Raw genomic sequence first — 15,028 nt, forward strand, 5'->3', positions numbered from 1 at the left:
GGTGCAGCACTGGCTGCCTGTCAGCCAGGCATGGCTCTGGGACACGGGGACAGCACCCACCCAGCATTCAGTCTGCTGGAGATTACTGGGGGCTCTGCCATCACCCCAGTGACAAAGCACTTTGGGACTGGCAGACAGAGGGAATGGAAGAGAGCTGAGAGGTTTGGCTCCTGTAACAGAAGAAACTTACCCAAAACCTGTTAAATACATGTATTTCTGCTGTCAAAAAAGGATTTGGGATTCAGATGCTTTTGAGGAGCTGAAACCCAGTTCACCCTACTGTACCCAGGGTGAGTGCCCTGACACCAGTGGCTCCCTGGCACAGGAGCAAACATTCCCTGGAAGCACAGGGACACATGGCCCACTGGTGAATCCCCAGTGTAGGGCAGGTCCTCATCAGAAATTCGACATCAGACACCACCAGACACCTGGGGCAGCTGCAAGGGGCTCTGCCTGCCTGTGGAGCCCTGTGACTGTCCAGGGTGAGCAGTTGTCACCATGATGGCATGAGTGGGACAGGCAGGTGTGAGCAGGGTTGCCCTCCTGCCCTCCCCACGTGTAAGAGGTGAGGCTTTGCCCTTGCCCTGTCCTGTGTGCCCACAGCCAGTGCCCCCTGCAGCAGCTCTTGTCCCTCACCCATCACTGCCCGTGCCCATGGCAGGACACGGCAGCGCCACACTGAAGGGACTCCTGGGTGTGGGAGCACTTGCAGGGCACACACATCACACAGGCACGTGTCCCTGCAGCTGCCAGCAGGGGAACCATGCCCCCCAGCAGCAGCACTGACCTTGGCCCATTCCCCTGCCCAGAACTCACACGCTCCTGAACAAAATTAAACAATTCTGGTGGAGCTGGAGAGCTGCTGATGTCAGGGCTGGCTTTTGCCAGCATTGCTGTTCTTCTGTGCCTGGCTGCTGTTTCCCTGCCCTCCAGAGAACCCATCTGTGCCCGGAAAACCTCTGCCTGGACCCGAGTTCAAAGGTGAGGAGCAGATCTTGGGCAATTTAACCCCTTCTGTGCACACCTCGTGCCTGGCCCTGGCCAGACCATGGGGGGAACAAACTCTGGCCACAGAGAGGGATTTTTTTCAGTTGGACTGGCACAGCTCAGAGCCTCCAGACATTGCCTATTCTTTCACAAAGAAACATTTTCTTTCCTCCCAAGGGAGGGAAGCTGCCTTTCTCTTCCCCAAGCCTTATAAGGGGTCAAGGGCTGCATGGTCCTTCTGTGGCTGAGTTGGATCCCTCCAGGAAGGACCACCCCAGCAAAGCCACGTTTGCAGCTTCACCAGGACAGGGCACATCCACTGGAGACAACAGGTCCAGCCCATTGTCTCTACACACAGAGAAGTACCCTCTCTCTCTCTCTTACAATATTTTATATGCTGTTTTACAGGGGAAGATAATCCTAATCTCCCTGTCGAGCAATATCCATAACCATAATCCTAAAAGTGTCACTGAAGCAGAACCACACAGTCCTGAGCAATTGGAATTGCAGGGAAAGTCCAGATAAGGCTAAAGCAAATACTTCTCTAGAGAGCACAAAGCAAGAAGCCATGGATCTGCAGTGAAAGGTGACCTAAAATATTTGGCTACTCAGTTATCTCTGCTGGGTAAGAGCTAAAATGGGACAGGATTAGGATAGGATAGGATAGGATAGGATAGGATAGGATAGGATAGGATAGGATGGGATAGGATGGAATAGGATGGGATAGGATGTTCTTTAAAAGCTCAGAGGCTATTTGTTCCTTTTAGGAGGATTCATGAAAGAATAAATAGATTATTGGTGACCATTTCAGCACTTTAAAATATTTTTCCCCTCTACATTTTTCTTTTAGCTTCAAAAAATCAGGCCTCTGCCTGAGGCTTTGCCTTTGATTTTGCCAAGGAATCCCACATAAGTACTGGGATATTTTCCCATGTTTTGGAAAAAGGAGACAAGAGGAGGCCACTGGGGATCAGGTTTTTTATTCCAAAGGACAGCTAAGGTAAGGTAGAGCAATTCTTGTCACTTTTTGTGCCTCTGTTTCTGTAAATATGAATGTGGCAGAATCTTACTGATCTCTTGTCAAGCCTTTACATTTTCTGTGGAATAAATTCCTCAGGTTGTTATTGCCATTAAATTAAGTGGCTGGGACCTTTTTTGCTCCCAAGTTTTTTTCAAGTGTAGGCACAGTCTCAGTGAATAAATAACACACCACTGGGAGCAGTCTGACTGTAAGTGACCCTCCTGGCCAGCCTTGTCCTTGCAAAAGGCTCAACTGTCCTTCCCAGCAGCACCTCAGGACACATTACAGCCTGTGCTTGAGGGCCTTTAAAAAAAAAAAAAACAAAAAACAAAAAACAAACAACAACAAAAAACAACCACAAACCCAAAAAAACCACAAACCCCAAACCCTGTTTTTTGGGTTGAATACCTCTTTTCTCCTGTAGCACAGGTCAGTGTGACACAGGGCACCACCCCTAGGTCAAGCCCCAGATGTTCTCAGCCTGGTGGGGACAAGGGCAGAGAGGCAGTTTCCTGGCTGGATTGAGCAGGGCTTAGCAGCTCAGAAGTGGCTCTGAGGGCTGCACTGCCCAAAGCCAGGCCCCTGGCTGCTGGCACAGCACTGGCTTCAGCAGGAGCAGCTGTGGGTGCAGTGTCCCTGGGGGTGCCTCTCCTCTGCCTGCTCCAGCCCCGAGAGCTGCCAGCTCCAGCTCCACTGCATGGGATCCATGTTTTCAACCCTTTGCATCCACGTGCAAATCCTGGGAAGCAACTGGAGCTGGCACAGGCAGAGATTGTCTCCAGCAGAGTTCTGCATCCAGTGAGCGGCCCAGCCCAAGCTGGGCTCAAGGCATTGCCAGGACCTGTGAGCCCTTGTGCAAGAGCACCAGAGCCATCCTAAAATCTGCCAAGCCCAGCTCTGTTCCCCTGCTCTGGAACTGAGCAGGAACAGCCTCCCCCAGCCAGAGAGGGGTTTGGGAATGCTCTGTTAGAAGGCTGCTGGACACCTCTGAGCTTTACCAGGCCCAGCCTCAGAGACTCTCACAGCCCAGGAGACCACAGCCAACACAACCTGAAATTTCTGGTGTAAACTTCACCCTTCTGGTGCTGGCTGCAAATCCCAGTGGGGCCCAAGGCACCTTTCCTTGTGTGGGTGGCCCAGGACCACGGGGACACACAGTTAATCTCTGCTGATCTGCCAGCTCCTGAAATTACCGGGATCAGGAGCACTCATGGGTGCTGCCCACCCAGCTGAGTTGCTGTGGGGCTGCAGGGACAAGCAGGATGATGGAAGTTCCTTTGATGGAAGTTTCCTGGGGGAGGCAGAGCTAATGCCAGAAAATTTCCCAGCTAGTTTGCAGGGGCAACAAGGAGGCTTCTCATCTCCTCTCTGGACTTCTCCACATCTGGGAAACAACCCTGCTGCTGGAACTCAACTTCCACTTCCACTCAACTTCCACTTCCACTCAACCCTCCACTTCCAGCTGCTGGCCCTGGGGAGCAGCTCCTCCACAGGCCAGCCAGGTTCCTGGCAGCAAGGGATGAATCCTTCACAAAACCCTCTGCTGCTCCCAAAGGGCTTCAGGAAGTCATTAACAGAAGGGAAAGTCTCAATCATCCCAGAGAAAGCAAAGGGGCATTACCTGCAGAGAGGGCTCCTGGGATCCAGCAGCAGGGCTGGCGGGCACTGCCACACTCTCACCGTGGGAAGCAGCTTGTGCCTCTCTCCCTCCCGTTGTTTTTATTTTGGCAATGCAGTCTGAAGGTCGAAGAAAAAGTCCGAAGGAGTGGCTTGTGGCAGGCAGTAAATTATTACCCTGGACCGCTCTCCGAGGGGACCAAGGCACAGGGAGCTGGGGTGGCAGAGGAAAATCCCTCCTTGGGGGGATTAGAGGGCAGCTCACTGGCAGGGAAGTGCAAAGGGTCAGAACAAAGTGCTCTGTTTGCCGGAGGCTGTGCTGGGTCACATGCTGGGTCCCAGCAGAGGTAATGAGGCATGGGTCACCTCCCAAACTCCAGCAAGACCTCCTGGCTGTGGACATGACCTATTGCCAACCCCCCAGCAACCCACAGACCTTGCCAGAGAGAAAGGAGCTGGTGAGATGGAGTCTTGCCCTCTGGCTACACTGAGGGGCAAGAAATCCAGGGACTTTTACATGCCTGGTCTCTGCAGGTGCGACAGTCCTACAACCTCCCTTCTGCCCCCTATGTGTGCCCTGCTCTGTGGATCCTGGGCCACTCATACAGAGGAAGATCCATCTGAGAATCCAAGGAGGACCTGTGGGCACATCAGAACTGAGCCCAGAGGAGCACTCTTAGAGTCCAAATCTGCTGCCCTCCATGCTCTCCCCAGTTTGCTCCATTCCTCTCACTTCCCCTCTGCAGGAGCCCAGGACCAGTGGTCACACATTCCTGTGTGGGGGCCCAAAAAGAGTTGGACAGGTGAGTGTGTTGGTGGAGTCACTGGTGGAGCCTCCACCTCCTCACCTGAAACACAAATGCCAAAAATGTACAAAATCAGTTGATGGAGAATGTTCATGCCACCGTCAAAAAAAAGTATTTTCTGAAATAGCCTGGAATATGTGATATGGAGTATCCAAACATGAGGCCAAGATATCCAGCTGCCACCACAGGCAAGGTCTCTGTTTCCATGTGTGGGGAGAAGGCAGAGACATACCTGCACACAGGGTGGAGTGAGCTCAGCCCTCACCTCCCTGCAGCTCCCACCGATGGTCCCATTGCGTGGCACAACTGCGTGGGTGCATGAGGGCAACAGAGATTTGGTATTACCCTCATGTCTCAGGAAACGAGCCCAAATAGAGGTTCCCATTGTGTCTGAGGAACTGTAAAGACACAGAGAGAAATAAATCCGTTCCCTGGTAGTGCAGAGAGGGCCTTTGTTTGCCTGGTTTTCAGAGTGAGAAGGTTTAGAGGATTGTTGCAGCACATGACCAGAAGCTACCAAGCACAGACAAAAGCCATTGGGAACACAGATCAGACTTTGACATCGCACTGGGTTTTCAGAAGATTTCTGCCTTGTTCAAGTTAAACCTGCTGCTATTTTGGGGGTTATTTTCCTCACTCTGCTGCGTCCCTTGCTGTCGGGGCTGCACATGTCCCACAGCACTGGGCGCACGATGGCTGCCACAGGCACCGGCACAGCATCAAAATGTCTGCTGCGACGGGCTGGAGGGGCTGCCCGTGTTCCAAGCCCAAGGCACAAGTGTTGCACCAACAGCCACGTCCGCTCCAGCCACGGACAGGTTTAGAGGACAAAGCCTGTGCTTATCGCTGGGCTTGCAGAGCCGGCTCGTTTCGCAAGCGGGTCGCGCGTCAGCCACCAGCGAGCGCCGGCTCCCGGCAGGAGCACGGAGGGAAGCGCCTGAGCCGAGCTGACAGCGAGACAAAGCCCTTTGGGGCTCGCCGGGAAATCTCTGGCTTCGCCACAGCTGAAAGGTGCAGCGAGGCAGACGCTGAGGTGCCCTGTCACCCCCGGGAGCCGCACCGCCTGCTGCTGCCGGGCGGCGGAGGGAGGCACCAGTGCTCCTCCGGCCGGGGCTGTCTCCCTGCATGCAGGAGCTTGGGGAGCTCGGGGATTTGAGGTGCCCTTGCAGGGGCTGAGGGAACCCTCTGGTCAAGCTTCCCTGTTCTTCACCCTGAGGGATAGGAGAGAGGATCCCTGACCTTCCCCTCACTGTCACAAAAAGGGCACAAATCTTCTTACAGCCCCAAGTACAGCAGGGGCCACTTCTGCTCGCAAGGGGAAGGGGGGGAAAAAAGTGCTGAATTAGGTTTAAAACCTCTGCAAAATTAAAGCTTCATAAAAAGGTTTCCATTATCATGTACTCTGAACCAGAGAACTTTTGGCCCCTGTAAAACACGAAGACCAAGACACGTTAGTCTGTGAGCATCCTGTGTCCAGACTCAAGCAGCTGCCTGCAGGAGAGGAGAGCCAGCTGCCGTGCTGCTGAGGCATGGCATGGCATGGCACGGCACGGCACGGCACGGCACGGCATGGCATGGCATGGCATGGCATAGCATGGCATGGCATGGCATGGCATGGCGTGGCGTGGCATGGCATGGGTCCCTTTGCTTGTGGGGAGCACAGAGAGAGAAACATCCTGAAAGCACCGACTGCAAACCAGAAACGTGCAGAGCACTGTATTAACCTGCCAGGCAGCCTCAGCTCCCCACTTATTCCCAGGATCCGAGGGGTTATCCAGCCCTGCTCAGGGCAGGGAGACGGGCTGGATCTCCTCCCACGCTGGCCCCTTATCATCGCCCTGGGGAGATGGAACAGAGAGTTCAGGGGTGAAGCAAGAGCAGTGAGCACCCCTGAAGAGAAGCCCCCTGTCCGGGCTGGCTCCCCTCATCTCGGGCGGGTGGATGCGGTGGCTCCGGGCCGGGCACAGCCCGTCTCCCGGCGGTGGGTGGATGCGGTGGCTCCGGGCCGGGCACAGCCCGTCTCCCGGCGGCGGGTGGATGCGGTGGCTCCGGGCCGGGCGCGCCGTCGGGCGAGGGCGCTACGCCGCCGTGGCGGCTCCGGGCCGGCTGCGGGCGGGGAGCGCACGGGGCGGGGGGGCGGATCGGGCTGTCGGTGCCTGCGGCAGGGCGGCAATCACGGGTCACCTGCACCGGGGTGGGAGCAGGGGTGATGAGGATGAAAGTGGTGAGGACGGAGGTGGGGGTGAGCATGAAGATGATGGGGATGAGCTTGAGAATGGAGTAGGACGCAGCTGGATATCCCCAGGCAAGGGCGCCAGCATGGAGGGAAATGTGGCTAATCTGGGGACGGGCGCCTCACCACGATGCCCCCCACACTCACCGAGCCCCGGCGCCACACCACCCTGTCCCCACATGGCATAGACCCCACAGCTCCCCTGTTCGTTTCTTTCGGAGGCTGCCCTGAAAATCGCCCGAAATGCGTTTTTCCCCGGGCAGGGACATCCCCCTCTCCCGCCCGCAGCCCCTTTCCCAGCTTGTGCCAACACCCCCCTCCCGCCCCCGGTACCGCATTGCGGAGCTGCCCGCTAACCCCGGACCAGACCGGACCGGGCGGGGGAGATGGGGGGACATCCCAGCCCTGCCGGGGCTCGACGTGTTTTGGGGGCAATAATAGGAGTCCCACGGGGACCTCAGCTGTGCCTGTGCTGCGGGAGCGCTGCCGGTGGGTCCCCCCCATCCTCATCCTCGCTGTGTAGCGGCAGCGGATGGACAATTAGTTGTCGTGGCTTTTAAAACGGCGTAAATTGAGGTGTTTTCGGTCACAGGATTGGAGTGTGGGGCGGACCTCCCCCGCGGTGGCGGCTTTGCCCGCAGCGGGGATCAGCCCGACGCTCCACACCCGTGGGCAGGGTTTGGTGAATTTGGATCAAGCCAGGGGTACACCCAGCCTTTTATTTCGTTTATTTCTCCCCCTTTGTTTGTTTGTGAGGGGATTTTTTCCCCCCTCTTTCACAAGAACAAAAACCTCGGGGTGCATCTGCAAACTCCCGTGCCTGGAGTTTGAGTTCTACGGGGGAAAGCAAAACTGTGAGGAGGGGGTGAAAGCAGCCCCATCACCCCCAGCTGTAAGACAACCTCTTCCCAGAAAATATCTCCTACCTCTTGCAAACAGCTGAATGCCACCTTCTCTGGAAACTCGGCACTGCCTCCCCTTAGCCCGAGGATGTGTTGTAGCTCCGACTCGGGGTGGATGAACCTCCCTCTGCCCCTGCCCTGCTCCTCCAAGCCCCCCACGAACCAGGCCAGCCTCATCGTCTATGTTTTCTCTTTATTATTCCATATATTTATGTACCACATTATATGTTAAAGATAGATTTTTTTTTTCTGATATACATTTTTCATCTTATTTACCACAATGACACCACACGTACATTGGAAACAGCTCCACGGATCTGGTAGATTGCACAGAATGAATTGTGTCGTAGTTTTGTTCCTGTAATCCTGAATGACATCAAATCCAACCATATATTTTTTTTTTTTAGCTTTTCATAATTGAGAAATAACAATTGTTAAAACGAAACAAAACATAAGTCACCAAGAAGTGGACTCCAGGGCTGCGATTTCAACCAGAGGCAACGCATTTGTATTTGATGGGAAGCACCGTTCCTCGGTGTGGATTCGGATGGAAGAATCGAGCAGTCCTGACATCTGTGTGACTACGGTGTAAACATTGCAGGTAAGCGGCATCACCGGTCGTCAGACGCTGCTTGGGCTTGTTGGGCCGGTCGTACAATCTGGGTCTCGTCTACATCCATCTCTCAAAGTGTTCAAAAAAAGGTCCCTGCTCCCAGCGCCCACAGCGGGTTTGCTCCCCAATCCCATGGGATTGGCACCTGTGTTTCAGCTCCTGAAACACTGATTTGCATATCTGTGAGGAGTGTTGAAAACTGCGACTGTTTCCCAACAGGCCATTTGTGGGGGGCCAAGCTTCAGGCAACGAGTGAGGAGATAGGGGTGGGGCACCAGATAATTTTCTTCCAAAAAAATCTAAATAACAAAAAAATAGATTTTAATCTGAGCTTATTTAAAAAGACATCAGGGCAAGCACTTTCATCTCTTCTTATTTTCCTTAGTTTGCAGATTCTATGACATAGATTTTGTTGGATGCATGTAACGAAAATAATGACTCTTTCCATTAAAGGGATGCAGAATTATTTGGCTATGCGGATGTTCGATGCAATTCTCTTCCTGCACCCGACTCTGGCCCCTCCTTAGTCTTCAGCATTGGTTCTGAAAGCCTCTATGAGGCCTTCTAAAGAGTGGATGAACCCAGAGATGCTGCAGATACCACCTATAACGAAAATGGCAACATCGAAGAAGACATGATGCCACAAGAGCTTCCTCCACAAGAGTTTGAGGTGGAAGAGACTGGGGAGCAGGAAACAGAGCCCTGCGCCTGTCAGGCTCCCAGTAAGACCCATCAAGAGGGCAAAATGGGGGACATAAATAGCCATGAGCAGGGTGAAAACTACCAGGGCACATCTGAGGGTGAGTCCCCAGGATTTGAGCCGCCCGTCACCCCCGTAGCAGTTGGGGAAGAAAGCCCTGTTTCCATCTTGGAAAAGGGACCGCTCCAGGACTTCTACAGCTGCAAAGAACGGCAAGGGGTATGAGAGCAAGGCTTTGGCCACCAAGAAAATGTTGACTACTGCCCTAATGGTGGATGGCAAGTTGTCTGTAATGACCTCCTTGGTCTCATCAGCCCAGGTCAGGTAGGCGACCAAGGCAAAGAGTCCCTTAAGGATGCAAGCTGCTATGTGAGTCCAGTTCATCATGCAATGAAACTCCTTGGGGTTCTGCATGTTCCCCTCCAAGGAAGGCAGAAAGATCTGGGAGGTGTAGCTGAAGACAATGATGCCAATAGAGATGGGAAACTTCTTGACATCAATGTAAAACTTGACTTTGTCCCAGGCCCAGTCGCGTGCCCTGGAGAGGCAGTAGGCGATCACCAGGATGTTGATGACAAAGTGGGCTAATGTGCAGAGCAAGCTGAACTTGGAGACTGCCTTGAGGTTCTTCAAGAACGCACAAGGCAGGAGCACTGCCGTGGCAATGATGGACCACGACTTCTGGGAGACGGGCAGGTTGGGGAAGCTGTTGTACATCAGGTTCCCACTGACCACCACATAGAGGATGCAGGTCATGACCAGTTCAATGATCTGAGCCACGTTCACAATTCTGCCCCCGAGGGTGGGGAAGCGGGGCGCGCAGCACGCGTTCGCGATGTCCACGTAGGAGTCTCTCACCCTGACTATCTCCCCATCCTCATTCTCTTCGTAAAGACAGGCAATAAGGATTTTCCCAGTGTAGCAGCAAACCACTGCAGCGAAAATTATTAAAAAGAGTCCTAGGTATCCACCGTGAAGGATGGCATAGGGCAGGCCCAGAACAAACATCCCCTAGAAAGAGACAAAATGGAAACCGTGTTGCTGGATCTCTGAGGGGCCTGGGCCCGCGCCCGCGGCCGAGCACACGCAGCCGCACCACGGCGGTCACGTGCGTGCTCTCTGTGTGCCCACGCACCGTGGCACCCGCGCAGGCGGTCACACAGTCACGCCACGCGGCCGCGGCCACGCGCGGTGACGCACCCCCGTCCCTGTGACGTGCCACCCCCACAGTCGCGCCCGCGTCATCGCACCCCCGAGCACCCACAACAGGCGAGCAAGGTTTGGGTGCCCGGGCTTTGCTTCAGTCTCTGCCCTCTCTGTCCCCAACCCCTCTCAGTGCACCAAGACCTCCATAGCTGGGGACATCCCGAGAAGCCAGACTGGGCCCACTCCAGCGCAGCCCCACCACCAGCCCAGTCACCCCTGGGCCCCCATCCCTCCTTGCCCGTGACCCCTGATGGGGTCAGAATCTGCAGTGTGACAGAGCTGGGCCCTGGGCCCCTCCCTGGCGCTGTGCCTGGCTGTGCCAGGGAGCGGGGGGGGCAAAGCAGAAAGCTGGGCTGAGGGCTTTTAGTTTCCTTTTTTTAAAAATCTGTTTTTCCTTTTCATTCCTTCCTCCCGCCCTATTATTCACCTCTGTGTTTCACCTATTTTTATTTCTGGTTTTCCCCCCTTTTTTTCCCTTTTCCCCCTTTTCCTCGAAGCCGGTTTGCAATCAGCCCACGGCTTCTGGCCGAGATACAGAGCACGTAACAGGAGCGGGATCAGGGAGCGCTGCCCGGTGCCCCGCGGCGGTGGCGGGGCGGCGGCGGCCGTACCTGGATGGCGTTGGTGACGTTCCATCCCGCCTCCCATGCCGTGATCTTGGGCTTGCCCTGCCCAGAGAGCTCGGAGCAGGCCTCCTTGGAGGCGGAGGGCGGCAGGGGCCCTGTGCCGTCCCGCTGGTAGTGGATGTCCCCCTCCAGGGGCGGCTCCCCGCCCTCCTCGCTGCCCTCGGACTTGAGGATGTCCATCTGCAGCCCTTGCCGATGCTCCATGTCCAGGTCGTCGCAGTGGGCGAAGCCCACCGCCTCCTCGTCGGTGGCCGCCTGGAAGCCCATCCTGGCGAACATGCCGCTCATCTTCGCCTGGGATTTGTGCGACACCGAGGTGGCCACGTTGGAGAGCTTGCTGCGGAGGAGGGTGGCCATGGCGGCGGCTCTGGTGACTCCGCTGCTCGCGGAACCTCGGGGATGCAGAGACCCGACGGGGCGGGCGGGCGGCGGGGCGGTGGACGGGACTTGGTCGCCCGGCGAGGGGCGGCTGCGGGGAGCTGCTCCGAGCCGCTACCTCCGTTTCCCGGCGCAGTGCGGGCGGCTCCCGGCCGGGGTGCCCAGGGGCATGACACCGCTGCGGGGGGAGCGGGCCCGCACGCCCCGCCGCCCGCTCCGCGCTGCTCCGCGCCGCTCCGCCGAGCCCCGCGGCGGGATCGGGGGGCGAGTCGGGCGGGATGGGGGCTGTCAGCAGCCGGCCGATGTCAGCAGACGGGCAGAGCAAGCCCCTGGCAGAGCGCGCCGCGTCTCCATCGCAGTGCGCCCACCTCGCGGAGAGAAGAGGAGAGGGGAGAGAATTGCTGCATTTCTGGGGGAGGTACCAGCCTCCCCGGCCAAGCCCAGCCCCCCGCACTCCCCCCCGCCCCACCCACGCCCGCCGGGCCCCGCCAGCAGCGCCGCAGCCCGGGACCCCCCCACCACCACCCGCCCGGCTCCGCATCCCTTGCGCTGCCCGCCCTGCCCCGCACCCGCCCGCAGACCCCCGGCCGCCAGCCCCTTCCCCACGGAGAAACAAAAGAGCTCCGCTGAAGGGGCGCACAGGCGGCTTTCGACAGGCTCTTAACGGGATTTTCCTCCTCGCACCCCCTTCTTTTTCTTTTCTCTGTCCCCCAAAACGCGCGGCCCCTTGGGAGGCGGGGGGCGGCCTGGGCAGCGGCCCCTGCCCAGGGGACACAGCGGTGCGAGGCCACCCGCGCACAGGGAGCGAGGGCTCAGCCCTCTGTAACGATTCCTGGGATCAGTGAGCTCCAAAACCGGCGGGACCGGGGGCGCAGATGTCGTTTGGGGCCCGCAGCCGAGTGGCACCGCAGCGGCACCGCAGCGGTACCGCCCGGCCGCGGGGGGCACCGGCGCCGGGGGATGCTCCGTGCAGAGCTCTCGGTCCTCACCAGCCAGTACTGAGGTTCTCCTTTCTTTAAACAAAATACCGATATTTTCGGGTTTTTTCGGTTTGCTTCCAAACGCTTATGTTCGTTTGTAAATTAAAAGCCTTACGATTTTTATTTTATTTTAATTTTTTTTTCCGAGGTGAGCGGCCAACATAGCCGACAACGGCACGGGGAAATCCCGGTCCTGTGCTGTGGCAGGGGGAGCGATGGCATTCGGGGGCGGTGTGTGGGAAAGCACGTCCCCTCTGCGGCGGGAGAGTCTTTGAATCGTTGTTAGAACAATTATATTCATATATATATATATATATATATATATGTATGTATGTATGTTCTTTGAAAGCTGGGGGAAGGGAGGAATTTCTGTTTCCTTTGCTGTTTTGGAAGACGAAAAAAGAACATTATTTTACTACAGATGGGAGGAAAAGCCACCACTAAATTATTTCCTAGTATCGTTGTTGAGGGAATAGGGAGGGAGTGCTCAGGCTGCGGTTGCAGGTGGGATGCAGTACTGAGCAGAGATGGGGAAAAAAAAAAACAATTCCTAGGAAAAAAACCCTTAAATCCCCTCCTTAAAAACCTTTAAATTTTTTTTCCCCAGCCAGAATCCAAAAGCAAATAGGGTGCAAATAGGCGGAAGGGCGCAAAAAACCAGAATAAAACTAAAATATCCGCGGTGAGGGCTGTACCCCTAAGGGGTCTCTCGGCCACTGCTCCCGGCGCGGGGATGAGGGAGCTGCTTCTAGAGCAGGCCCCCCAAAAATGGGGGTTTTTTTTGATGGCAGCAGAGGAGGAGGGCGACTGAGCGTGGCGCATCCTTGGCTTTGCGTGGGAATTATTACATGTGAGTGCACAGATAGGTCGCGAAAGCCGAGCGGGGCACGGCTTCGCCCCGGGTTTAGCAGCGTCTTGGCGGGCTGGGATTTAACGGGCGAAATTGAAAAGCTCGGGCCGTCACCGCTGCCCTCGGCTGCCGCAGCCGCCGTTTCGCCTCTTCACAGCCCGGGAAAACCAGTGCTACGACGGACACCGTGAGGGATTCATCCAACGATTTGTTTTTCTTTTTTATTAACATCATTTTTTTTAATTCATCCTAAGACGAGTTCGTTATGAAAGAAGGCGTGAAGGAGCTCTGTTTCTGGAGGCTGCAGGGGGCATCAGGGAAGAAGGAACGAAAATGCATCCAAACCTCTGTCTGGTGCATGATTATCTCCTCAAATAGCCCTGGCGCATCCGAGCCCCTGCCCCGGCACCCCTGAACGTCGGCTGAGAGACCCAAAATGGTCCCACCGGGCCCCAGGCAGCAGCCCTCGATGTCGGGGAGTGGAGGGGGTTCCACTGGGAGCCACCCAGCTGACCTTTAAGGTCCCTTCCAACCCAAGCTTTTCTATGATCACGCCAAGGCTGAAGGAAATGAGTTTTTGGCTCTTCGTTGAGCATCCAGAATGTCATGGATGTGTCGGGCTCGGGAGACATCTCTTAGAGAGAAAAAAAAACAAAAACAAAAACAAACCCAAAAAAAACCCCCAAAAAAACCCCAAAAAACCTAACCAAAATAAATAATAATATTTAAAAAAAAATAATGAACAAGAAACAAAAACGGAATAAAAAAAAAAAACAACCGACAGAAAACGAACCAAACAAGCAAAAAATACCAAAACAAAACAAAACAAAACCCCAACACAAAACCAGAAAACCAAAACCTAGCAAAATCCCCCCAAAATAACCAATAAAGCAAAAACTCCAACCAAGGAAAGGAAGAAAAAAAATCCACAGGGAGCTTGAAAATATGTCCAAGACCTCGGGGCCGGTGCGGAGAGAATGCCCTGGGGCAGGGCTGCCTCTCGAGTGCCGTGGGACCCTCCGTCCCCTCGGCGGGCTCGGGCCGTTCCTCCGGCCGGGGATGCCCTGGGCTCGGGGGTCTCTTTTCCCAGCGCTGCGCGGGGCTGTGCCCCCTCCTTGCTCGGGGGACCCTTCAAACTGAGAGCCCGCAGAGCGCCGGGGCTGCTGAGCCTCGTCGGACCCCGAGGTCAGTGAGAAACTGTGGGGGATGCTGAGGAGGTCAGGGTCTGGTGCTCCGAGGGGTACAGGAGCGGGGGTGCCGCTGTGCCCCCCCGGTTTTACCGCCGGGAGCTGAGCCCGCAGCCGCACCTCGGAACCGCCCCCGCAGCCGCTGCCCGGCTGGGAACACCCACCCGGGTCCCTCTGCCTCCGGGACGCCGCCTCGCTCCTGCCCCGTTTCCAGGAGAGGGAGATGAAGCTTTTCTGTAGCAGCGGCTGGGAAAATAAAAAGACTTTCTCCCCTCTCCCCCCAAACTACTACCGGCGGCTGAAATCGGGTAGAAAGCACAAAAAATAGGAGCGGGGGCGGGGGTGCGGGGAAGGGCTACAGGACACAGAAAGAGGGAGAGGAAGAGAGGAAAACCCGGAGAGGTGGAGAGGAGGGTCGCCGTATTTACCTCTGCTTCTCTCTCCGTCGCTGCCGGCAGCGCACCGGGGAAGGCTGGAGGGGCGGGTGGACGGACGGACGGACTGACGGACTGACGGATGGAAGCAGCCGCGTCACTCCTGGGCTCTCCCTAACTCCCAATTAACCCAAGCAGGATAATGGTGCCAAACCTTATCCAAAGGTTAGCGGCTCTCAGGGGGGCGTTTGAGCTGCAAATCGTTTCAGCCGAAGCTCAAAGGCGAGAGCGAGCCCGCGAACGAGCCGCAGCCAGCGCTGAAGCCGGGGGGCTCTGGCACTCTCTGCTTTCTCTGAGCCGCTCCCCGGGGCGGGCAGAGGGTCTCTTGTACCCTCCCCAGCAGTTCTAGGGGTGTGCAACCCTGCTCCTGCGGGGAGCAGCTCGTCCACACCCCACCATCCTCCCCAGGCACATCCAAGCCGGAGGAGCAACTCTGCCTTATCTCTGCAGACCAGGCTTGCTAGGCTTGTGGCTGGGTCTTCTGATTG

At 56.3% G+C, this 15,028-nt stretch overlaps 1 protein-coding gene across 1 annotated transcript; it reads right to left on the reverse strand.

Moving 5' to 3' along the window:
* Positions 1 to 7,745: 7,745 nt before the first annotated feature.
* Positions 7,746 to 11,462, reverse strand: SLC32A1 (solute carrier family 32 member 1). Its single transcript, XM_053958568.1, has 2 exons — positions 10,697 to 11,462; positions 7,746 to 9,890 (listed from the first exon to the last, which is right to left on the reverse strand). The coding sequence occupies exons 1-2, from the start codon at positions 11,066 to 11,068 to the stop codon at positions 8,703 to 8,705; spliced, it is 1,560 nt and encodes a 519-aa protein (XP_053814543.1). The 5' UTR covers positions 11,069 to 11,462; the 3' UTR covers positions 7,746 to 8,702.
* Between the last annotated feature and the right edge of the window lie 3,566 nt (positions 11,463 to 15,028).

Source organism: Vidua chalybeata, chromosome 17, assembly GCF_026979565.1.
Source record: "Vidua chalybeata isolate OUT-0048 chromosome 17, bVidCha1 merged haplotype, whole genome shotgun sequence".
Classification (NCBI taxonomy): Eukaryota; Metazoa; Chordata; class Aves; order Passeriformes; family Viduidae; genus Vidua; species Vidua chalybeata.

Coding starts and splice junctions, on each gene's coding strand:
- SLC32A1 (XM_053958568.1), bottom strand. CDS start 11,068: ATGGCCACCCTCCTCCGCAGCAAGCTCTCCAACGTGGCCACCTCGGTG. Junction 9,891..10,696: donor ACGTCACCAACGCCATCCAG/GTACGGCCGCCG, acceptor GTCTCTTTCTAG/GGGATGTTTGTTCTGGGCCT.